The sequence below is a fragment of the Apteryx mantelli genome, chromosome Z (assembly GCF_036417845.1).
Source record: "Apteryx mantelli isolate bAptMan1 chromosome Z, bAptMan1.hap1, whole genome shotgun sequence".
Lineage (NCBI taxonomy): Eukaryota > Metazoa > Chordata > Aves > Apterygiformes > Apterygidae > Apteryx > Apteryx mantelli.
Genome location: NC_090020.1, coordinates 33431394 through 33457568, shown reverse-complemented (window position 1 = coordinate 33457568; position 26175 = coordinate 33431394). Strand labels below are relative to the sequence as shown.

At 38.8% G+C, this 26175-nt stretch overlaps 1 protein-coding gene across 3 annotated transcripts; it reads left to right on the top strand.

The window, feature by feature from the left end:
* The first annotated feature begins 613 nt into the window (after window positions 1-613).
* Window positions 614-24084, top strand: SLC35D2 (solute carrier family 35 member D2). Of its 3 annotated transcripts, none has more exons than XM_067315579.1 (12): window positions 614-747; window positions 3985-4018; window positions 5646-5732; window positions 8603-8670; window positions 10597-10668; window positions 12615-12683; window positions 13696-13798; window positions 15188-15280; window positions 17450-17517; window positions 18297-18375; window positions 20202-20284; window positions 20938-24084. In XM_067315579.1, the coding sequence occupies exons 1-12, from the start codon at window positions 614-616 to the stop codon at window positions 21038-21040; spliced, it is 993 nt and encodes a 330-aa protein (XP_067171680.1). In that variant the 3' UTR covers window positions 21041-24084. The 3 variants fall into 3 exon arrangements, with proteins under 3 accessions (XP_067171680.1, XP_067171679.1, XP_067171678.1); XM_067315578.1 differs by lacking the exon at window positions 614-747 and adding an exon at window positions 2559-3108; XM_067315577.1 differs by lacking the exon at window positions 614-747 and adding an exon at window positions 3124-3502.
* The last annotated feature ends 2091 nt before the right edge of the window (window positions 24085-26175 follow it).

Here is a 26175-nt window from a genome sequence, read left to right as displayed (position 1 = left end):
TGAGCCAGAGTTTGTGAGAAATGCTTGGCAGCAGGGATTAAATCTCAATAGTTCTCACTGTAGATTTTGCAATCTTTTATGCCTCCACAAAAGGGAAAGTGGTTAAAAAAGTGAACCACTGAGTTTGGGTTCACTACCACTCACGTTTCCATAATCCCATGTATAAAACTCAGGAAGGTTTTGCATGTGTGTGTGTGCATACACACCTAGAGGCACTCGTTTCCCCGAGCGGCTGCAGAGCGGCACCAGGGCCCAGCCCCGCGCAGCAGCGGCGGGAGGGGAGGCTGCGCCCCGAAAATAGCGAGTTAGAAGCTGGGAGATGAGGGACGGAGAAAGGGGCGCGGTGGCTCCGAGGCTTCACACGGTCCCGCGGGCGGCAGCCGGGCTAACGCCCCGCCTGTAAGAGCGTTTGAACCCGCTTTTGCACCCCGCGAGGTTCCACCGGCGCCGCCCCGTGCCGCCAGGGGGCGCCCAGGGGCCGTCGCCGCGGGGGGGCGGGCGGGCGCCTTCCTGCCGCCCGGGCAGCGCCGCGCCGCGCCGCGCCGGGGAGGAGGGGCCGGGCCGCGCCGGCTGCACTTGTGCCGGCCGCGGTGTGGCCCCGCGGGCGGTGGCCATGAGCGCCGGGCAGGCGGCGGGGGAGCCGGCGGCCGCGGCGCCGCCGCTGCCCAAGGTGCTCTCCGCGCTCTTCTACGGGACGTGCTCCTTCCTCATCGTGCTCGTCAACAAGGCGCTGCTCAGCGCCTACAGGTGAGCGCCCGCCGCTGCCGCGCGCCCCTTCCCTTCCCTTCCCTCCCCTCCCCCCCCCGCCGGGCGGGGAGGGCCGCGGCGCTGCGGGCGCCGGAGCGGCGGCGCCGGCCCGCGGAGGCGAGGGCGCTGCGCAGCCGCGCTGCCGCGCCGCGGGGCGTTTCCTGGGTCCCCGAAGGAAAGCGGGGTGCCCTGCGCCCGAGAAGTGCTGTCGTTGGCGGTGTCAGCAGCCTAAAGCGCTTGTGGAGAGAGCTGTGGTGGGGTAATCAGCCGATAAACTGGCACAGACTTCTTAAAATGGGTAATTTAAAGAAATGTGTTGAGAGTGGGGTCAGGCTCTTCAATTTAAGATCTGGTTTATGTCTAATATACACTACTTCTGAAAAACAGGCTGATAGCAGTGTTCTTTGCCACAATATTTTTGAAATACGTAAATCTCTTTTCTTAACTTCTTTTATTATTTTGAATGTTGAGACCGATATTTTGCTGACCAAACGCTTAAATCCCTTTAGCGAAGCGAAGGTACCGCTAACAATTCCTGACGAAATAATGTGCTTAAGGTCTCAGGAGAGAATTTGTTGTCAGTGGAGAAGCTCGACCTCCCTTAATGCCCCAACTTCTGGCCCATGTCCTGGACTGCAGGACTCTCTGGCTCCCTGTGCCATCACTCCAGGCCAGGCTGGAGCTCCTACTCCTAGGCAGAAGCTCAGTAACGTGGACCCCAGGCATACCGATTTATTTGGAAAGCAAGGTCAAATGTGGAAGTAAATAGGTCTAACTTGAGTAAAATAATCTGATACAGAGTGAGTTTGGCTGAGTGTGGCCCCAGGCGACCTGCTGCAGCCGACCCCGCTTTGAACAGAGTGGCTGGACTGGGCAACCTCCGGAGGTGCCTCCCGACCTCGGCAGTGCTGTGAAGTTAGTGTATTTATTAGTGCAGTGATCTTGTCGCCAGTCATAACACAGGAAGATCATCGAAGCTGTTACCTTCTTCCTCATATATGGAAAGGAAGGATTAGCTCCTTGATTTAGAGAGCCTGCAGATCGCACGGGCAAAACCTCTGCTCAGTCAGATGTAAAAGTAGTTCTTTCCTAATAGCTACATGTTTGTTAAAAGCTAGTTAATGTTTACTTACTGATAGGCTGGATGGGCAGTCACTTGCATAATAGGAATTTTCTTCAATCATGGGTCACAACTATGTGCAAAATTCCAAGGAGTAAATTCAAATTTTAAGCATGCTGCTGCACTCTAAAGTAATTAACCTGGGCCCAGTCGCAGTATGTGGCTTCCAGTTCCACAAGGTCAGTCAATGGCAACTTCAGGCTCACTGTATACTCCACTGAAGAGCGTAGACCTGCATTTAGCTTGGCAGTTTCTGATTGTATCAGCTCCTGCTGCTGACGCTGACAATCTTGATATCTTCTTGCAAGAACCTTTCTGTTCAAGGTAGCTGAAAAGTGAAATTGAGAAAACCTCTCTAATCATAAAAACACTGAAGGTGCTACATCATTGACTTGATGTGGAGTCCCGTATGGAATCATAGCCCTGCAGCTGTGATCTCAGGATTTTTTAAACTATATTCTTGAGTTAAGATTTCCTATGTTTTGCTGCATTTTAGCTCATTATGAGTTCCTAGTACTTAGCAAAAGGAGGGGGGGAATGCAAACAAAAGCAAACTTTGCTGTTCTTTTCTAATATTCAATGCTATTTGAACAAGTAAGTATTCTGTCACCTGTCTCCTAAATATGATATATGAGGCAAGTTTTGTTTTTGTTTTATAGTGTTTTTCATCTTATGGTCTGCAGATCTCTATAAGTCCCTGTCATACTTCTACCATGTCCATGAAAGACAATCAAGGAAAGCCAGACCATCAGTAAGCCTAAACTTTATATAAAGAGCCTGCAGCACTGTTGGGAATTTTTAGGGATCTGCAAATCAAAAAATGTGGAAACAACTGTCTAGTATAGGTGAATAAAAACTCCATATTTATGTTGTGTAAGTATAAGTACAAGCTAAAACACAGGTTAGGTGTAACATGATAATAAATGGAAGCTCCGCTTCTTCTGCTCCTCTTTTTCCTAATATCTGTATTTCCTGGGATCTTTTTTACTGCTGGCCTTTCCTAACCCCATGTCTATGTTATGGCTCCAGTGTCCTTATGACCTTCCTGCCGTGGTTTGGAGTGTTTTTTTCTTTTGCTAATACTATGTTCCCATTCTAGTGTCACTCTTCAAGTACAGTTCTCAGCACACCAAGCAGCATTTCAGCAGTTCTTGGTGATCTCTGCAATACAGAGCCACAGCCTCAAGGAGTTTGTGGTAATGGAAAATTACAGTTTGTCAAGAAGGCAGGAACTTCTTAAGGTATTCCTTTTTACAGTCATGGGAGGAGAATAAAATAGTTTTTTATTTCAGATTCCCTGCTTGTAAGTTCATGCGTGACCATCCATGAGAACACAGTTCAGCAAAATGCTACCTGATTCCTGGAAGGTAGCAACTGTTATGTTTAGGGAGCTCCTCGACACCTAAAGCTTTTGGTCAGAGAGGTTCTAAACTCTACTGGTTATCCATACTAAATAATTTCTTTGCTTGTATCTCAGTAGGCACACAGAGAATTAGCACTTACTGCCACAGCATTCTCGTTGTTTTAACTTGATGTGGATTTAGGGAAAAAAAGCCATCCTGGAGGCTCTCAGATTCTTCCAGCATCCTGCTAAAGCTCCTGCATCTGTGCTTACAGCTAAAGCTAACTGAAAGGGTATGGTAGGTGTTTAGCCTTTTTAGGAGCCATTAAGTGTTTCTACAACATTTCCATAGGTGCTTTCCTTTTATGAAAACATACTGTTAACCTGGTTCGGCTGTGAAGATAAGCTTCCAAGTGAAGACAAGTGCAAGAGATTTAACTGATCGTGCAGTTTTAGGATGTTTTGAGTATGTGAGGCCTCTCAAAAATTATGCTTTTTTACAGTTTTCCAAGTATGAAACCTTTACTTATAAATATACCAGAAACAATTGACTCTTTAAAATTGGTCAACAATGTGTATGCTGTATTGTTTTGATGTGGTTTGTATCTTGCTGCAACTGTAAAATACTAGGACTCCAGTAAGTGTTGCAGTTCTTCAGCTTTTCTGAAATTCTGGCCAGTCGTCCATATGCCCGGTTGCTCACTTCAGTGCTAATTTTGAACTGGTCTTTTTTTTTTTTTCCCCTCTGTGTTAAATGTCTGTTTATATTTTTCAGCTTCCCATCACCAATATTTCTTGGAATTGGACAGGTATGTTCCCAAATAAAGCATACTAAGTTTGTTGATTATGTTGTAAATTAAATTCCTTTAGCATAGAGATCTATTTTAGAAGGATAGATCCCTGTTATAATGCACTGCTACTCTTCTGAATTAGTCACACTGTAAGGAAGAGTGATTTGTTTTAATGAGATGGAGGAAACTTCAAGTCAAAACTATTGCCTAGGAAAAGTCACATAAAGGACTGGAAATGCTATTAATCTTCACTTGTAGAATTCAGTAATTGAGAAATCTGGCCTTCAAAACTATCAAGCTTCCCAGGAAGTGCACAGGTCCTGGGAAAGTCCTTGAGCATTTGTGAAATATGTGAAGAGGCGGTGCCTCTGTAGAGGCAGTAGACAAACTGCCTATGTATTTCCTAATAAATCTTCTTCTTCGTTCCATTGCAGTTTTCTGTTAGGACTGCCACACAGTTTTGGTTCTTTGTTGCCTTATTTGCCTGTAAGCAATTTACAGTGCTGCAACAGAAGTAAGATGTTTGTTGGTAGATATCATTGTAAAACAAAGGTTCAAACATTTGTGCACATGGCCCATAAAAAAAAAAGAATGAGCAACTCTGCAAAGGGATGGCTAGGAAAGCTGGAGCCTTGAAGCAAATATTGTTTAGACAAATACATGTAAAAGAAAGGATTTATTTTCTGTCAAGGTGACATGATAATGAACAGGGAGGAAGAGAAGAAAACAGGCTACTGCAATTCTGATATCTCTGCTGTATGGTGTTGAAGGGAATAAAATGTCATATCTTTGCTGTGAAAGGTGGAGAGAAAAAGGGGTTGGTATATCAGGGTGTACTTTAGGATGACTCAGGGAACCACACATCTTTGGGGAGCTCATGTTTCGGTGGAAGGCAGAGTGGAAAATATGATAATAATTCATACTGCAGGCAATGATACAGCCTTGTTTCTTTGCAGAACCTAAGACTCAATGACATTTCCATGCTTTTTCACTGACCTGTCCCAGATTTCCCTAAACACTTTGAAAAGAACATATGAGATGATTTAATCTCTAGATATAGTCTCTAGAGCACTGTTTTACCCACTCCTTGCAGATTTACAATTATTGTATTTTTATATAAGGAAAAAGTAATAATTTTTTCCTTCTCATGGCCAACATTAAACTCTGGTGGCATATATTTGCTCAGATACTCTCCTTCATTCTGATTGTATGCTTATTGTTTTTTGCCCACTTGCCAACAGACTGATCCATGCCTGATCTCCTCTCACATTACCAAAAAAGCCGCAAGAGTGATTCCACAGACATGACATAACACTTCGCGTGAAACTAGCAAGATTATTCTGGGGTTGAGTCCCATTTCATTTTCTCAGCTACTTAATGAGCCTGTGTTGTTTCACAAGGTGCCACTTATTTTCTCAAGGCAGTAAAAAATATCATATTTATATTGCACTTTTAAATAAATAACAGGCAAAATTGGTAAGACAAAAAGATTATCCCAGTTTATTCATTGCATGCTGTATCATTCTTTGAAACATGTAATATCTAGCATTTGTCAGACACATATAATGATTTTGTCTCTGAAGCAGTTTTTTCATATATACATTAGGATTTTGCTCTTACATGAGTTCTTTTTCTTTTTGTTTAGATGACAGCCACCATACTTATCTTGTATGTGTCAAAATTGAATAAAATTATTCATTTCCCTGATTTCGACAAAAGTATACCTGTGAAGGTAAGGATTACTTAGGTCTTCATGTTAATAAGAAAATGTTAACTCTTATGATGGTGTTCTTTCTGCGGGCTTTTAAAAAAAATTTCTAATGGAAACAGTATATAAAAGAAAACCAGAATATAACTTTTGATTTGTTTAGCAATGTTATTGTCTGTATCTTTGTTTCATTTCCATATTGGATTGAATCATTTTAATTTCACTGTAATATTCTTGCTGTCTGTCTGTAGAGACATCTAGTGTTGCTTGGTTATGTAGTACATGGAAAAAGATGCTTTAGACACTGTATTTTCAGATAGCAGGATGAACTTTTTCAGATAGCTGAAGTATTTTTCAGCATTTATACAGCTCCCTGTGGGGTTGATGTGAGATCTGTGTTTAAGAGAGAATTTTGGTCAGATTCATAGGATGAAGAGAGGTGCTGCTTGGAAATGTGAATGGGCATTGTGAAAAACCAGTAGAAAAAGAATAAATCATTGATTAAAACCCCAAGCAGCACTTCACTCCAAAGGTACTATTTCAGCTCCATAGAAGGGGCTAAAATAATGCCTACTGAAAGGCATTAGGTAGGGGCTAGCTGAATTTTATAGACAGAAACATGTATACTATGTGGATATTACTGTATGCAAGGACACCCAAACCAAAATCAGGATTCTAGTATGTCAGATACTTTACATTGCATATAGGAAGAAACAGCCCTCATCACTAAGCATGTACAGTGTAACTGGGCAGGACTGAGAGAGTACAAGAGAGGGTCTTTTTGTATCTCAGACTGGAGACAGGTCTGAATTCACTGCAGCCCTGACCCTGCACGTAAGTAGATTTTTGCATCCATGTGCAACGTTGCTGATGGTTTGCTGTGGTGCATAAGCCTGCATGTGTATGTCTTGTTGCAGGATATTGGCCAGTGTTTTGCTCCAGGATATGGAGGCAGTTAGTTCCCAGCTCTGCTGCAGAGCTCAGGTCTCCCAGCGTTTCAGGCCAGAATCTTCACTGCAGAATCTTTTTTTTCTATCAGTGTGAGTTTTACTATGAGCAAGTTGCAACCTAGGTGCCTGATTTGGTGAATGCTGTGTATTTTTTAATGCATGTTGAAATTCCTGGGATCTCTGCTTGTAGTAGTCTTGTAGGAATATCTAATTGTCAATTATAAACATGGACAATTCTTATTTTTTCCTTAATATGAATGAGGAGGTTGTCCCAGTTGGTAGTTTTGAATTCCACATAAAAAAAACTTGTCTAAGCCCCCACATCCTCCCTAATCCTGTTACACTTCCTACTGGAGACTTCACCCTAACCTAAATACAAAGGCATTAAAAAATGTGGCACCCATTTTCTTTTTCCTAATAATATCTATCCTTTGAAAGACTTTACAGGTTATACTGGGAGTAATCAGCACTGCAGCATTCAGCAATTGCATATGGCTTGTAGTGCAGGATTTGGCTAGTCACATGAATCAGCTGCATTGCTCTTTGATTTCTTTACTTTGTAAAGTACTCTTTCACTGTAATAAATAACCACAATGTCCTGCCTTCACTGGCGTTAGGGTTATCATCCCTGTTGATTCCCAGACTGCTTTACAGCCTCAATGTTTTCAGCTAGAGTTTTAAAACGCTTATTTTAGTGAAAAAGCTTTGGAGTTTTTGACCCATTTTAAGTAAATATTTCAGTGATCTCTGAGGTTGTGCTAGATGAAGGGCAGGTGATTGTAATTTTGCCTTCACAACAGATGAATTTTAAAGGAAAGAGAATATAGTATCAGCTCTGTTTTCATCCTATATATGAACACTATTTTAGTCTGCAGAAGGAAGAGGCAGTGTACTATATTGTTGCAAGCTCATGTTTTTAGGCTGCGTATTTGTTGCTGTTCCTTCTCCCCTCTCTCCTCTTTGCTGTGAAAGAGTGGCATAATTTTTTCAGGTAGGTGAAAAGCAGCCCACTCCTCATTATGCTTTTGCAGCACACAAAGCTTTGAAAGAACCTAGCCTCTAACAAGCACGGTGTCTCCTGAGGACATACAGGTACAGCAACCCCAGCTATTGCACACGTTGGGGTATAGGGTGTGTTTTGTCTTTCTGCCAGCTCCACTGGCTGATATTGAATGGGAATACATGCACGTGCCACCTTTGTCCCTGTTACTTACCTTGGTTGATTTTAATCTTCTGTAGCTTTTCTGTAGTGGAAGAATATGGACTCGGAACTGTAGTTGACTCTTGCGGGGGATCCCTGTCTTCTTGGGCATTTTCTTAAGGCTGTGAAGTTCTATTATTGTTTATCTGTATTGTGTTAGGGCCCATATATTCCTGTGAAAGTCAGTGTCATTGTGCTAGAAGCTGGGAATGCTAAAGTTTTATCTAGCCCTAAATACTTATCTGTCCTTTTGACTATCTCAGATAGCGTAATTCATTAGATAGATTTAAAATGATATCTCTTCCAGGCATACTAACATATGTGGAGTATCCAGAGAAGCATAGCATACTTGCAGCTTATTCATTCTTTTACTCTTCCTGTTCTCTTGCTTGTTTTATTACTGTTATTAATATTACTTTTAAACCTAAATCCAAACATTAGGGTATTAATCTGAGGGTTAAAGTAATTAAAATAAAATATATAATTTAATCTAAATAGACTCTAAGTCTCATTAGAGGTAAATCACTGTTTTTCCACTGAAATCAGTGAAGATAGGGTCATAAATGGCCCATGACCAAGGGCTGCAGATCAGTTTGCACCACAGTTTTTTTTCTTTTAACACCTCCCTCTTTTTGCTGAAAGTATATCTAATATTACAGATATCAAATTCTGTCAAATAAAGCTTCTCAACAGTGCTTCAAAACATAGATCTAATCTGAGTTGTGCTTTTAATTTTATCACAGTTATTTCCTCTGCCTCTGATTTATGTTGGAAACCACATAAGTGGATTATCAAGTACCGGCAGACTCAGGTACAGTAAACAGAAGTTATAAGTAGACTCTTTGGCTTTCACCCTTTTTTGGTGGAAGGGGAGTACAAAATAAACACTAAAAAGAAGCATTGCATAAGAACTTAAACACATAATAATTTCAATGGATGATGTCTGTCCAAACCCCTGATACTACTATGAAACTCTTACCTAGACATTTGATCTGTTTACAAGTTACATGCTTCTCTTGGGGGGGTTGAGCATGGCCTGTACCGAGAGAAAATCAAAACTGTGCTACAATGGAAGTGCTTTCCATTTTTTCCAACTTCTTTTCCCCTCTTATCCGCGTGCCCAGCTTTTCCTGGGTGACCTAAGCAGAGGGATTAAAGCTGTAAGAAAGACTTTTTTTTGAAGGAAGAAGAATATGTAAAAGATTCATGCTGTGATATTGGCACAAGTTATTGAGGACAGTCTGAGTGATGGAAGAAGTCCTGTGCAGTGGGGTGGTGGCAGTGGTGTAGCCCTACCAGGGGCAGAGACTGCTGATGGGCTGGTGGGCTCTTCCCTGTAAGCTGCTCTCACACTGTAAATGCGCTGTAAACGTATGCATTTTGTAGAGGACCTGCTATAATTGATCAAATGACCAAATTCTCCATGGAAGAGGAATGCAGAAGCATGATGACTATAGCAGTATCAGAGACCGTTGGGGCAATTTCTTGTACATTATTACAGACTCCTGAGGATTTGATAGTAAACTAAATCAAAATTGGGAATTTTGTAGGTTTTCAATACTTCATAACTTTGAGAGGCTGGAAGAGAAAATACATTGCTTTTTATCTAACAAATGAATTTTCTCTGACTAGCGACATGAGGCACCTGGTTCTGCACATCTTTGACTTACACATTCACAAATCACCGCACTGAAATGACTTTTTAAGCAGATAAAAGCTTGTGTTCAGCAGTGTTGTTGTAAATAGCACTTTAGCCAATATTAGATTATTTTAAATATAAATGCTGAATCTCCTCCTTCTACAGCTGATATAATTGTTAGATTTACTATTCATAACTGATTTTTCATAACAAAAAATAGGAATGGCTGCAGTGTTTCTATCATTAACATTTTGTTACATTATATGATGATTGTTTACGTTATGAAATTTTCCACCTTGTCTGAAGCATCTACAAGGTGTAGATGATCTCTGTGTAAGTTCAAAATGGCAATTTGTTGTAATTAAACTCAATGTTATGATTTGTATCATATATTAATGCAACTACGAATAGTTATCTTATAATGGAGGATTAATTTTTCCAGCTGTCCATGCTTTCAGTTTTCCAAAGTATTAGATGCAAGCGTTTTCTCAAATTGATCCAAAAGGTTTCCAACTTTGAGCAGACCAACAATATGTTGTACAAATGTAGCTATTTGTTTCATAGTTGCAGTTGGTCCCACCTTTCATGTATTTAGTATATTCTTTATTTTCTTCTTGTGGATTTATTTTACGTTTTCTAAAGTACAGCTTGTTTGCTAAGTGTATTTGCTTTGTATTTTATTTCTGGTATATGTTTTCAGAGAGAGGTTTATTGCTTGTCCTTTAAGTTTACAATAGAAATCTTCATTACTTTGCCCAGGATTTCTGCAGAAAGAATTATTTCACTTGGGTTGTGATAGGCAGAAAATAGCATTTGTTCCCTTTTTCTGATATGAAGGGACTTTTTAGGAGGTAGCCAGTTATGGTTGTTTTAAAAATTGGCAAATCTCATTCTTTTCAATGATTTGGTTAACTAATCTTCCTGTAGTGTCAGACTGACATTTTTATGTATGGTAAGAGGCTGGGAATTTGTTTTGATTGCTTATTGCTAGACTAATATTTTCATCCTCTGCTTAGTAAAATTAAATAAGAATTAGAACGTGTGAATGCCATTAACCTGACCCTGCACTTGGATTTTTTTTTTTTTTTTTTTTAACAGTTTGCCGATGTTTACAGTGCTCAGGAAGTTTACCATTCCACTTACATTACTGCTGGAAATCATCATACTTGGGTGATCTTTTTTTTTCCGTTTTTACAATACCTTTATTTTAGATCATATCAAATTGTGTACTTGTGGCATCTCATCAGGTTATTGGATGACTGACTTTTATTGTCAGATAGAGAGAAGCAAAGTGGTTTTATACAGCTTTTTTTTGAAGGCACAGATGCATGTACTTTGGTGAATACAGGAAAAAAATTCTGCTTGCTCTCATTTACACAAATCAGTCTCTTGACTGTTGCACAGGAATAAGGTAAGCAGAATGTGACTCAGATAGTCTTCTTTTAGGGGTTGCCGTTTGCTGGTTTTAGTCTTGGAGGCCCCTGTGCTGCAAACTGCTTCAAGCAGCCAGATCCTTATATCTCAAACCAATGATGATAGTATGGCAGTCTGCATATACAGAGCAGCTTTCTGGGTCAAGGTCTTAACACAGGCCAGTTTAATGAAACAAAATGTGTGCTTAGGTTCCTTCAAAAAATCTTTAATTATAAATACATCAGTTTATTTTTTATGAGAAATTAAGATTTTTAAAATATTGCAACTTGGGATCATTAGTTTCAGTTGTACTATGGCTTGCAAGAACAGATATATGAATATGTAACACTTTCTGTTACCAGCATAGCTCTATCCAGGTGGCTTGTGCTTGGATAAAATCAGGTCACAAGGGGAAAAACAGCTTGCTGAAGCTGAACCCAAGCAAGATGAGAGCAATGGTCAGAGGAAAAGCTTTCTGAAAAGCCCCCATTAGATTGCCATCTCCTTTCACTTGAAGCAGCAAATGGTCAATTTGATTCTTATTTCAGGATGCTCCTGGATTCTTTGCTGAGTATAAGTTTTCATAGGAAAAGCAGAAGTTGCCATCTCCTCCTCTTGGCCCAAGGATGCCCTAGCAAGGGAGGAAAATGTCTCTCAGCAAAGCTGTCCTCAGTTCTCAGGTGGACTGCAGCAGTGTGGTGCATGAGTGCAGGCAAATTCCTAACCTAAGGGAGGTTTAAGAGCAGGATGCTGTGCTCGTGCAAAATGCCACAGTGTATTTTCTCAGGACTGGAAACAAGAGGACACTGGAGAGTCTATACCAGCTTACCTCAGGATTTCAAAAGCAGTCATGGTTTGGGTTGTTACCTTCAAGGTTGATTATGATCAGAGTCTGGTATATCTGAAGGTTGCCCACAACTTTGTTGTTGAGACAGTGGTCCACAGCTGTCCTCCTTTGACACACAGGATTTCTTCGAGAGCAGTAAACACTCATTTTTGATGGATTTTTTTTCTCTCGGGCCAGACCAGAGCTATTGTTAAGGAACTAGGAGAATGCCTGTATGGACCATTGCAGTATGGTATAAAAATGCTTATGACATTTCTAAATAAAGTAGCATAGGTATAAGAAGCAGTATAAAGATATGCTTTGCCCTACTTTGCAGCAGGGCTAATGTAGACATACTGAAGAGCATCATAAATGTCAATGCTTTCCACCCCAGGCGCAGGGTTTCCATTTGACTTCAAAATAAGTATATATTTTAGAAATACCCCAGATGCTGCGCTATGTAGCATCTTCCCCAGGAAAGGATGAGATGACAAACCACCCAAGAGATATGTAGTGATTTTCCTTTAGTGAATTACTGGAAGACACTGAAATATGTCTGTTATAAGTACTAATATAGGGTAGATGGCAATTTGTTCCAGCACTCATATTTTAAACCTTAATCTTTATTCTGAAAATTATTTCATAGCAGAATGTTTGTGGCGCTTTATCAGTCTCTGTTCTCAGGGCCAAAGTCTGACAGTGTAAAAGAGACAGAACTTCCCTTAGTCAGTAATGTCGCTTCTGTAAGGCTGTCAAGGCTGTGTCCTTCCATTAAATGTTCTGTGATTAATGATTGCATTGAAACTTTTCAAGCAGACCACCATTTAATCTCCTTTTTTAATAACAAAAATGTGAACTGTCCAATTTTCGTCTACAGGAAAAGATATCCACTAAGTATTATAGTCAGCGTATTAGCTATCATTCTCGGGGCCTTCATAGCAGCTGGGTAAGGCTTTCATTTGTTTATACTAAGTATAATGACAGGAGGGTTTTCTTGCTTGCTAAGGGCCAAGTGGCCCTAAATTGAGTTCAGTTACTCCGGGTGAAGCTGATTTGGAAAACCTCTCTACTGACATCACTGGGAGATGCAGTTACACAAAGGGAAAAATCAAACACCAGCTGGAAATATTTTGGAGCTTCTTTTTTTCTCCCTAGATATTCCATGTTTGCAGAAATATAAATGAAGCAAGTTAGAACTATGTGAGAACTACTGCTTTCCTTTTACAGTGTCAGTATATTTTAATGATCTTAGAAAAATATATTCTTGTTCTGGGTAGAAAGAGGGATCTTTTAGTTGTCAGATACTGTTTTGAGTTAGGCAATGTCTACTTCTTTATCACTTTGAACAAGTTCAAATATGAGATAAGTTCACAAAATACTCATCTGTTTCTTCTGCTTTTTCTATTTGAGAATTCCTTTACTTAAATGAAAATGTAACGTTATTTTTATATTTTTGGCTTTGCTATGTACGAAGGTAAATAATTTCCATGTGATGTGACTTGGACAGAGCCACTTCCTATTAAATAAATTACCCTATGTCCATGAGGTAACTAAGTCAAAACAGAAAAGATGACAATATGTCTGGTCTGACTATGAAAAACAAGTAGTCAGATTTTTATTTCCTACTTTTCGTGTTAAAAGAAATAGATAAATATATTCAGTAATAATTGGACAACTTGTCAGGATTGAGACATGAAAATTTTCACCAAATGAGAATCAAACATTTCTTTTCACCATACTGCGTTCTGGGAACTCTCTGATGACTTGTTTGTTATTTTGATGTGAGTGGAGAAATGTGAAGTATCTTGATATACAAAAAAGACTTCAGGCAAAGCCTGTAACTTGCTGGAGTTCTTAGAATTTGCTTTTCCTCATCTATGTTGTTTTTGTAGGTAAACAAGGTAGTGCAATGTACTGTATACTGTTTGTTTATTTACAGTATATTATTTATTTTCAAGGTCTGATCTAGCTTTTAATCTGGAGGGCTACACCTTTGTATTGCTAAATGATATCTTCACAGCAGCAAATGGAGTTTACACAAAGCAGAAAATTGATCCAAAGGTAACTGTGGGGTGATTGGGTTGAATTTAGCATTATGAAAATATGGTAACCAGTTACTTATTTTATGACTTTATGAATGTACTGCTGTGACCTAATGAATTGTTTAATTTGCTTTCATATTTCACTTGATATATGCATCATTAATATGGAACAGTCTGGGGAAAACTTCTTATGAGTATCTCAGGCTAGGCTTGGCTAACAGTGTATTTTATTTTCTCCCAAGTCTTTGAGGCAGGGATTATAGTGGCTTTAAATTGTTGCTTTTGTTTAAAAATATATATATATCCCCCAAACAAAAGCAAATTATTTGCCTCTAAGCATGATATATAACTGAGATTGCAACTTTTTGACCAGAAATACACTTTAAGTGAGGTTTATGTAAAATAAACTTAAGGTGAGGAATTGTGACCTCTCAAGTTTGAGTCAACAAGTATTAATACCATCACAGCCACAACAACTGATACCTTCGTTGGCTATCTAAAAGCAAATCTACACTATACACTGATATGCCAAAGAAATAGATGATACCTCATCCATTATAATTTAAATGTTGAACAGGCTGCTTTTCAAATACAATGCCAAGAAAACATAGCAAGCTGTAGCAAAGAGCAGTCTTTGACTGAGGTTTTGTCACTGACTTTAGAGGGTCAGTCTGTACAGTGAAAATATATATCTTCTAATAATCTCAGAATCACACTGAATCCAGACTCTGTACTTTGCTTTATGAGCAATACTTAATGGCTCCATAGGTTTCTGGAAAGTATAGGCTTTCATTTTAAAGGAAAAGCTAAGCCCCAGGGGTTTGCTAAGTAGCACGGCTGAATCTGGAGTAAGGAAAGGCTGCTTTTGCATTCTCCTAATCCCCCTCTGCCTTTGCATCAAGCAAGATAACCAACAGGGTGTAGAGGGTCCTTCAAGCTGCTTAAAGTGGCATCAGTTACTGATGACTCCAGATGCTCTGTTTAGGAGCCAGGCCTTACTCATTTTCCTACTACAGTGGCCCTAGGGAGCACCCCCCTGCTCTACGCTTTTGGGGTGGATATGAGGTATTTAGAACAGGTAATCCCTTGGCCAGGCTCTGCTGCAGTCTAACACAAAGCAGTTCTGGACCTGTGTCTGGGGAACTTTCTGACTAGCTGCTGCTCTATAGAAATTTTTGAAAGTATAGCAGAGCGGTAATAATTTGCTGAGCATGCAGACAGTGACTGAAAAAGAAGCTCAGCTCGGTATTAAACACTGAACCCAATTGTCACGAGCTTGTCTTTTAAATTGTAGTGCATTATGTTTTGCCTGTTCATTGACAAAGATGTCAGAAGGACTGCCAGAGCAGTGTTTAGTTTGTTGCTCTCAGATGGCTCATATTTCCAAACACTCTTCCATTTTTTACAGGAGTTGGGAAAATACGGCGTCCTTTTCTATAATGCTTGTTTTATGGTGGTTCCAACAGTTATTATTAGTTTTTCTACTGGAGACTTTCAACAGGTAAGAAGCAATATTCCGTATCTCAGATTGGTAGTGGTATTTGTTGAGTTGTTTTGGTTTTTTTTATTGTTGTTCTTTGTGATTTTTTTTTTATGAGGTAATCTTCCATGTTAGAGGCTACTATTTGTAATTATGTGACTTGGACTTTCCCTTCAAAGGAAAGAACCTGTAATTATTCTCTCTAAGGAGAAGCTGAAGCTATGTGATAGCCATAACATCAGTCATTGTGTAGAACTAACAAATGAGTGAGGACTCTCAGCTAGAGTGGTTGAGAATCCAGCTGCACCATGAGATTTGCCACATGCTCCAAAGTGAGGCTACAAATACCAAAAAAAAGGCAGTTTGCAGTCCTTCTCTCATTCTGATATACAAAAGAGATTCCTATTTAGTCTCAGTAGTTTAGTAACCTACATTTCATGTCCTCATAGAACTACCATATGACCCTCCATAGGTAACCATAATACAGTATAATACTGTAAGTAATATATTCTGGCAGATAAAGTATCAGACCAGGAGATTTGTGTTCTTTTGCTGCCCCCTCACAGACTTGTTAAGTCACATTTTTCTTATCTCTAAAATGAGGCTAATGATTTTTATTCTTCCTTTGAAATACTTGATATTTGCTGCTGAAAATCACTGCAGAGCTGGTAGGTGTCATAAATCATTCCAGTGTCCTTCACTGTATGTTGTTGTGTCCTTAATTCACATGATGCTTTGTTGTTGTGTTCTTAAAAGTCTATTTTACATGGAAAAACTGTCAGTCCCTGAAAAAATGATGTGTTTTTTATGTATGGGAAATGCCTTCCTGTGACGTCAGTCCAGTATGACCTTGTGCCAGCTCAGGACAATGCAGCTGGTGCCCTTGTTGGGACTCAGCATAGGCCAAATTTATAGGGTTGTAAGGTTTCAACTATTTTCCGACCAAACAGGATTGGAGGCATTTTGGGAAGACTGGACAAGGAAGTTTACTTTGTTGCTAGGTTTATTCTGTGGGAAAAAATAAAGATTGCATTGTGCCCACCTGTTGATTTGGCACAAAGAATTTAATGCTCAATTACCTGAAAAGAAAGAATAAATAAATATCAAAGAAATGTGTAGTGCCTATTGCGTACATGTATTGGCTTGCTCACTTAATATTAGGAAGTCCCATTACATGATATGGATGACTGGTGTCGATGTGACATATATCAATTCAATCACAGAAAAAAAAGGAGAAAACAGAAAAATGCTATTGAATAATAAACAAATAATTTTAGATAACACCTCTATTTAGCAAATTTTCAGGCCATAGGAGTTGGCTTGCTTCTAGCCTAGAAGAGCTTTTTGCCTTAAATCCATCACAGACAATGCACAGCATGTTCCTGTCAAAAAATATTTGTATCCTGTCTATGTGATGGGAAGATTGTGTCTGCTCCTTTAGCTAGTTCTGGAGCAGTAGCTACTATGTCTTGTAAAGGCTGCGGTTGTGATCGTCTCAGTTACTCACTTGTCCTTTGCCAGCTGGCTGGCTAGGAGGACAGGAAAGCATGAGGTAATGGAACAGAAATGAACCCCACAATATCCCTCTGTAACACTTTGCAGTTTGTTGCTGCACACCAGCGCGGTTCCAGCAGGGTGAGCAGGTCAGAGGTGCCCAGAGTACCTCAGATCTAATAGCTCAGGTGCTGGAGGCTGAGCTAGCTGCCGCTCAGTGTGGACCAGCAGCCTTAGCACTTACCCTGTTTCTCAGGTAATTTTTCAGCCTCTGCTGAGCTTTGTGTTGATATAGGTGACCTAAATGGACCAGGTTAATATCAAATGTCTTTTTATTTGCTTTTCTCTCTTCTCATGTCATGACTATTTGTAATATAATGTTAATTGCAGTGCTGATATCTCCATCAATAAATAAAAAGTACAAATCATGTATAAAATACATATTTGTATTCATTGCTTGCAGTGTGCAGTCTTATGTCTACCCTGCTATACCTTAGACAGTTTAAAAATGTGTCTAGGTATCATGGATGTTGTTATCCTGCTGTTTCTGAAGCTAAATGCATCAAACTGCTTCTAGTAGTAATATAAACCTTTCTAATAGGACTCTAGTCTCTTTTGTAATTTTGCACGCTTTCACTTTAGCTGTGTTTACAGTTGATTATATAGCATATAATTCTCTCTATTGTTTTTTAATAGGCAACAGATTTCCAGCACTGGACAAATTTTTTGTTCATCTTTCAATTTCTTCTTTCCTGTTTTTTGGGGTAAGACACAGAATGTTCAAGTAAGAAGTTTCGATGATCATATTTCAAATCTCAAATGTAAGGCTTACTGACAAGTTGTGTGAGAATTTCTCTCCCATGCTTCTGTCTTATCTTTTAATGATTTCTAGTAATATAAGTAATTCTTCCAATACTATCTGTGTTGTTGTCCTCACAAGTGCAGTGGTCAACAACATGACATTTAGCTTTTCACCTTCTGTACTCAGTATGTCTGTCTCTGCTAGCTGTCTCTTCTGATTATCTGACTTTCTTTGCAGTTCAAAGAGTGTAAGGCTGTTAGTGTAGGAACTGTTTCAATGTATTTGTTCTTTGAAGTACCTGGAATAGTATGGGGGACATAAGTAATGAAACAAAGCTTTGTTCCTGTTGGCACTGCAGTGCCAAAAGAAGAATAGAAAAGTGAGTTGGTTCCTATTCTATTCTCTTTCACACGTCATCGACCAAGGGGTCAAACTAACTTCAAATATGGATGTTTCTATTGCTAGTAGTGATTAAAGAAGCACAGAGAACACAGATAACTCTCTGCTAGAACTCTAGCAACATACAGAAAGACTTCCTTTTTAGGCTGAATTTTGAATAATCTGTACATGCACATCATAGACTTAAATTCCGGTCCACAATATCTTTTTTAGGGTTTGGAACAGGTAGGATTGAAGATCCCAGTAAAATATTGATCCTGAAAAATGTTGTTTATTTCAAAGTGCTGATAAACTTGTTAGTTCCTATGGGAGGTACTTCAAAAATTTGTTGCTTTACTTTAGGTTTCTCCTGATGTATTCTACTGTCCTATGCAGTCATTACAATTCTGCGCTTACAACAACAGTAGTTGGTGCCATCAAGGTAAGTTACAGAGCAGAAGAAGGAGAAGGGAACACTGAAGTGGGCAGGAAAAAGCATTGCCTCAGCAAGCATCCTGATTATGTTTTGAGCTGGAAACTCAAAATGAGGACTGATCCTGTGACACTGATCATGCCATAGTTGCATTTTGCATTATGGAGATCTACACTACAAAAGGATTTTGTTTTCTTTTCATTGAAACTCAGATGTACTCTAGAAAGAAATGGGACTTGATTTTTTCCTACAAGAGACACTTGTACCAGTTTTAAATAAAACTTGTACATTCAACCACATTTATCTCTATTGTACTGTCACCTGCTATTGTTCTTTAACAAGTTACTGCCAGTTAGCTGAGTTAGCCTAGGCAAATGCATGGCAAACTGATGCAGATTAACCCTCTTTCACTGTGGCCTAAACTTATTTTCATTGCTGCTGATCAAGAGGGCATTCATCGATACAAAATAATGGCTAAACTGTAGTAGGAAGTTTATTGCTTTGTGGTAACTTGCTTCTGCCTCTGTGTGGGAACTTGCATTCTAGCTGAATGGACTATTTCATTTTCATTTATGTGAATTCTGATCAATTTGATGATCACTAAAACAAGCCTCTCTTAAAAATTGAAGCTGTTGCCCTTGCAGTTTGTTTTCTTTCTGTAGCCCAACTTAAAATAAAACCAGTGCAACTTCCTTTGTGTTGATGAGGCCAGAGCTTCCAAGCTGGGAGGATCACTGACTGCACAAGCACTTTTTTGTAGACCAGTCTGGGGAGGAGCACAGAGTTGTAAGCTGGAGGCGTTTTACTAAAAGATTTATCTTTTGCTGCTGTGGATGCTGACAGTTGTGTCACCCAAACTAGTTCAGGTACAGAAGTAAGAGTCCTCAGGGTGCTCCCTTGCATAGATGACAGGAAAACAGTACCTCCAACATGGCAAAATCTGCAAAAGTAAGATAGGAGTTCTCTTTTCACAGTTGTCTTTTTGCAAGCTGGCAAGATTGATGTAGTAGCCTTTCTTCTGTGGCCCTGAAGGTGTTCTTTTAAATTTTGTATGTCTGCATTGAACCATTAAGATAGAGCAATGCTATTTCTATTTTTCTGAACAATAATTACTTTTGAGAGGTTTTGGATTACTTTAAAGTTGAGAAGCACTTTATGACTCAGTAGTCCCCAAAGAAATGATGTCATTGACCATGCTAGCTGCTAAAACATATGAAGTCAACAAAGTGTTGGTAGAATGAGCATGCAGTTCTATAGCTTTCAGTCTGTCTACAGGAAGCAATTTTCATTTTCTGAAACTTGATGGCAGGGGAAAAAAAAAATTTTTGACTCAAAACTGTGCCGGCATTGAACTTGAGCCAAGTGCTTTCACTGCACTTTTAGGTGGCAAAACAAGGAGGTAACCCTTTTAGAGCAATAATAAAGAGCTTTTATTGTAACTTTACAACATACTCTTTTATGCTTGGAGAAACCAAAGCCTGCTTTTAGGAAATGGGATTTGGAATGAGTTTTCCAAAATCTTGAAAAGAAATGCATTTTCAGAAGGTGGCCTTAGTTCCATTTGTGCCTAATGCCAAATAGCTAATTTTCTTCTTTGTTTCTTCAAAAAGTAACTCTCAATGCATTGCTCATGTTTAGAAAACATGTTGATTTTATTTTGCTGTTGCGTTACCCATAAAGTTGACATGCCATGAAACTAATTCAAACACTAATTTTAGAGAGGCCAACAACTGAGTATAGCTATTTGCTTAGAAAAATGAATTAATTGGTATCATTTATATTCTTGGAGATGAAAACTGACTTTAATAACTGCATGACTTTTACTTCTTTTTCAGAATATATCCATTGCTTACATTGGAATGTTGGTTGGTGGAGATTACATATTCTCCGTGTTAAACTTTATAGGGCTTAATATTTGGTGAGTGCAACTTGAACTTGGCCTTTATTTGTTAAAGCTGAAGATTTCTCAGTGAGATATAGTTTTATCTTTTGTTTGATTTGGCCCATTTGGCTGATGCAGTTTTGAAACTACTAGCCTGAGGAAACACTATGTACTGCCTCAGGATGTAAAATTCATTACCATTAGTAATGTCTGTTTATGTATATTGAGTGTTATCATGGTAGGATCTTAACTATGGAAATATGCCTTTGGATTTACTAATGGGGGTTGTGAGTTCATCCTTTTTTTTTTTTTTTATTAGCAGTGTTGGATCTGATTAGTTCTGAACTCAGAGGCTTCCAAGGAAAAGCCAAGTGGTGTGGGAAGTGAGAACACTGATTCAATGAATTATGCTCTTCTATATGAGTTATTTTTTCTGAACTGTTATATTTTGTGTTTGGATGAACTGTTGCACCTGCTCATATGAATCCATTGGAGCAACTGATTATTGACCCTTGTGCACTCAGGGCTAGTTTCTCAGATGGCTTACATCTACACAGCTCTAAGATGCTCTAATTTATGCCGGCTGGCATTCCTTGATCCTTTGGAAGGAAAGTTATGTACCCATAAAATGACGACGGGTATACCATATCAGGTGTATCTGACATCTGTGTTAATTCTTTTTTCTTTAGTATGGCAGGAGGACTGAGATACTCATTTTTAACCTTAAGAGGAAACAGCAAGCCTAAGCAACCTGGAGATGAAGAGAATGCACTTCTTGAGTCAAAGAGTTAGCAAAAATGCCTGCCTTGAAAAAGACTGAAGATGCAAGTTTGTTTAGCGCTGCTGAGAACTTAAACAAGTGTATGCTGGAACATATTTGAAGCAAGAAAAAAAAATCTACCTCAGTTACCATAGATGTGAACACATCTCATCAGCTCAGAAATATTCTTGCACACTGTGGTTTTTCACATGTGAACAAGTTTCATTTTAGCTGTTTTTACACCACAAGCTAATTTACAGGAAGAAATGCCATGAGCAATTCTCAAGTTGTGAATGTCTTTATTCTTCTAGACTTTGGAGCTATTTATACTCAACAAAATAGTTCTGTTTCTGAGGCAAAACTCTCTATAAAGATCATGAAGCTTGGTTTATCACTGCCTTATACCATATGTGGTCTTTGATATCAGTGAAGAGATGAAAGACACTAGTGACTCAGAAGGATTTCACATACACATTTGCCTGTGTATAAGTGACCGTAGAATGCACAGGTCAAAGAGGAGCTGTACCCCGAGATCGTTCCCTGTGTATGTTTTGACTGAAGAACACGGGATATGGCCTTGGGTGTTTTGTATGCATTGGGTAGTCATTCTCTCAGTCCTTTTCTTATCCTCAGTAACATCATGGTCTTCTGCTGCAGTTGTCACTGTTGTTATAAGTGGATCCTTATAACTTTGCTGCAGGATCAAAGGAAGAAAGAGACTGAGAGAGGCATTTTAATGCTTAAAAAGTTTTTGTTTTTGTTTTTTGTTTTTTTCCTGAGCCAGTACCATACGGGTAGTTAGGAGAGGTAACAAAGGTAAATTTATTTCTGTTCAGGTACATTCACCTTTTGATATCAGTCCCCTCCTCTGACATTTTGTCTATAATTAGTTTCTTAACACTGCACAGAAGTGACACTATGATGTACAAATTACAAGAGGGGAAGTGACTGATGTGTGGGAGACTGACTGTTGTGTTTAGTTGAGGAAAAAGGATCAGTGTCCTGTTGTGTCTTAATATATGCAGTGAAAGCTGATCTGGTACTATTTTATGTGCTAAATTCAGAACAAGGAGTCATTACAAGCCCAAGGGGTTGCTACAGTGGGCAAGGCTAATCTAATCTCATGGTTAAAAAACAAGATATGGGGATCTGGTGGGCTGGGTTATTTTGGGCAACAGTAGTGGCACTGCACTGTATCTTTATTTCCTTCACTGCAAGTACAGCTGATTGATACATTATCCCTGAGTATAAAGCATTAGTCTTTGAAAGCACCTTAGAAGTATTGCATTGCTGGAGGACAGCAGAGTAATTCATCTTGCTGAAGTTTTTAATTCCAGGCAGGCATGAGCCAAGATTTTTTCTAAATAATCAAATTAAAAGAAGAATGAGATTTTGGAAGACTTTGACATGGAACTGGGTGTATGTCATGACTTGTTTTGTCTGAGTTGGGTTAAAATACAGCAAAACCTGAAAAGTGTTATTCTATGTGTAACGTGTGAATGGTCAGACTGGATTAAATCTAAGAAGCATGTGAGTAGCTCATACCAGAAGCTTCAGTGGAATAACCAGCTTCTAGCAGACTTGAGTTCTTGGTTTCATGGCCTCCTGTGGTAATGATTTCACAGTATGGTCATGTATGCAAAAAGATTTCATGTAGTGATGCTGCATTTCCTTCTCTTTTTTTAACATTCTTACAGTATTGCTTTCTTCTGTTATTACTGAGAAGGGACAGAAGCTCCTGATCTACTTAGGTGTACCATTATTTCATGCCTCCTTCTATTCATCTCCTTTCTAAAATCTGCATAGTTTGTAAAACCTTGTAAAATGAAACCACTGTGTTTTGAAAAGTACTAGGAGCTACCTTCTTTAAACAGGATACTTCACAGCTTAGCTATACTGGAATAATTTTATAGGCATACATCTACTGAGGTGAATGTCTTCGTATTGCCAAGACCTGATGCAGAAATCAGTATGTGGCTTCCATCTATTCCCTGCTACAAACCATTAAAAACTCTTTGGAAAAATAGGACAGTTGCATCGTTATGATGCTCAAACACCCCATTTGTCTCATGCTTTTAGAAACAATTCCTCTTTTGGAACTGACTGCTGAAATCTTAGACTCTGGGAGATGATGTGGCTGTTTCAGCCCAGGAGAACAGTGGAAGCTGTTTGCAATCCAGGTTTGGCTTTCAAGAGCCCTTCTATAGACTAGGTGTGTTGTTTAAGCTCAGATCTGCTCACTACATTATATAACGTAATTTTAAAAACCTCAAACCAGGTTGCTTGCTTGTGATGTGCATTTAAGCCACTGATCATCAGTTTCTATGTAGAATTGACATTAGTCAATGTTAGTGGATGCTTGCACTGATTTTGATGGATATGGATCTGGCCCTGTAACAGCAATGTCCTGATGTCTCTGTAACCATATCCTGGCTCTTTAGTATTTGTACAAGCTGCATTCCTTAAGAAAAAAGAAGATTTGGGGGTTGCTTCTGCTTCCAGCCACTAGAAGTCAGAGCTCTGACCAACCTCAAAGAAAGGACTGGGTTCTGGTGGACTGCTGGGCTGTCCACGGATTTAAATGGCAAAAGGAGGAGTGACTGCAGATTATTGGAAGTGGAAGATCCTAGAAATGGAAACAAAAGTCTGGATTTTCCAGCTGCCCAGAGCTGGATAAGAGATGTGACTTCCATTTTTTTTAACTATTAGGGGGATGGGAGGGTGAGGGTCTGTAAATATTTTGGAGAGATCTTTGGTTTAAAACTATTTCCTTTGTAATCAAAAAGCCTCCAATATTTTTGAGTGTATTCTTTCGTAAGACTCCTCTTTCTCCCAGTCACCTCTACCTCCAAAATCTTAAATACTGAGCCTCAACTCTCAGTAGTGGAACAAGGCAATAGGAAAGTTTTCATCAGTTACTAAAAGATTATCAGAGCGGTTTGATTGCAATACTTATGAACAACCTAATGGCACCTACTAAATAAAAGATGTAGTTCCTGCAAAGGAACAGCTACCAAATGCATTTTAATTGATTATTATTTTGCTGTACCTTTTATAAATAAATAGATGCAAAGTATGTTTTTTTAACTTGCTTTTTATTTCTGTGGGTATGGACAAGGAAAAATGCTTTCAAGCACACCTGTATAGCATAAATGTGTTATGTACAATGAGCTTCTCTACTATAGTTGAAGTAGTTTTGTTCATTCTGTATTGTAGTGGAAGTAATTTGATTGAATTCATTGTTTATGTCATGTTTCTGAAGTCCTTCTGGCCTGGACTTCTTAGCTAAAATACAGACCTCATTATGATAGTCTTTATGATAATATTACTCAGAATGGTTTAAAATATAATTTAGAAATAACCCAAAATAGGTACTAATAAAAAGAGCTTTCAAGTGAACTTAATGTTGAGTGTCAAAATGGGCCAAGGAAGAAAAAAAATTTCCTGTCCATCCTTTCAAAGAGCAACTCGACTTCAATCTGTTAGTATTCTTCCTCCTTATCTACAGAGAAAATATTCATTCTTCTGAATTAGCTGGTTGAAACTCTGATTATACGGGCTCATTCAGACATAATTCTTGTGTTACAATTTAAGCAATGATTGAAATGTCCATTCAGAACCTCTTGTAGAGTAATTATGTCTTTCAGCAAATAAAGTAGTACAGTAATTTAAAACTGATTCGTCTTAGGAAATATCTGTAGATAGTCCTGATTTTAGTTTTCTACAGACTTCATGTTAGCTTAATCATATGCTAAATTGTAAAATTGCATGACTTAGTTGCTGTGTGAAGCCTTATTTTCTTTTCTTTTTGAATGGAGGAAAAAATAAAGCATTACAAAGAAGCATTAGCCTTCAAAATGCATATTTAGGCATTAATAAGTGGGCTACTTCTAAAAATATTGGATTGACTTCAGAAAATCATGTTCCCTTACTTAAAGGTCATGTAGATACATGTTGCTAGCCATAGAACTTGATTTTCATAAGTCAGTCTAATGTTTTTAAAACTTGAAAAGTCCTACAGATGGTAACAGGTATCTTATGTAAGGGAACATAAGAAGAAGCTTTACAAAAACCTGCAAACGGGTTCCAGTTAAACAGTAATTGTTTTGGAAAGGAATATTAATCTGTACAATAATCTGTACAAACTGTAATATTATAAGGATTGCTTAGCAGCTGACTAGCAGTAATGGGAGGGGATTAAGTGAAAAAAAATACAGAGACTATCACAAGCAGCTTTCTAGCCATGCAATGTGTAAAGTTCTTGAAATGATTCCTGTGAAAGTTAGAGAAGCAATACCTCAGGGGAAAACTTGGACTGGGCTCAACAACTAATACTTCACATTCATAAGAATTTATTGGTTGTTTCTCTTGGTATCTCAGCCTGTTTTAAGAATATTAGGCACAGGAAGTATTGAAAGACCAAAGTCTCTGGAAAAGAAGATGGCCAGGGTGGCTTGGGAGCGCAGGCAGAGCTAGAAGTGCAGCAGAGGAGGCTGACAGTTACAGAAGTTTGGGTTGTGGCTCCATAGTCAAACAGAAGGGATTTTTTTCAATTAAAGGAGGTATTCAGCATCCTTGTTGCATGTGAAAAATACAGTGCATCTTATCCAAATTTAAAATATTCCTTGAATAGTGAATGATTCTCTAGAGAATTTGTGATTGTTTGTAAATACTTTGGGAAATTTAATACTCAGACCTTTTTTATTTTCTGACTGACCTTACTTATGGAGTAAAACAAGAGCTGCTAGGGTGTTGAAATTTATAAGTATACTGAAATCTTATGTATGAAGAAACTGAGTTCTTGTTAGGCTAAATAGTATTGTTTTTTATATCTTGTTACAGATAGACTTAGTGCTACATTCCTTGTGACTCAGTCCTGATATTTTCTCTGCAATGCATCTGCATATTGTGGTTTTCTGCCTGACGTGTGACATGTGCTGCTTCTCCTCAGTTGAAGGTTACTGGGTGTCAGAAGTTGAGATTAAATTTTAAAGATGCCCCATGTGTTAAAGATAGAGGAATATCATTAAAGCATACACACTACTTTTATCTTGCTTTATATTAAGTGCATATATAAGCATCAGTATGTTTTTGCTCCAGTTTAAACTGATCTTTGAAGAATGAAAACTCTTTCAGATTACTACAAAGAAGAGTTTAGGTTGCTTCT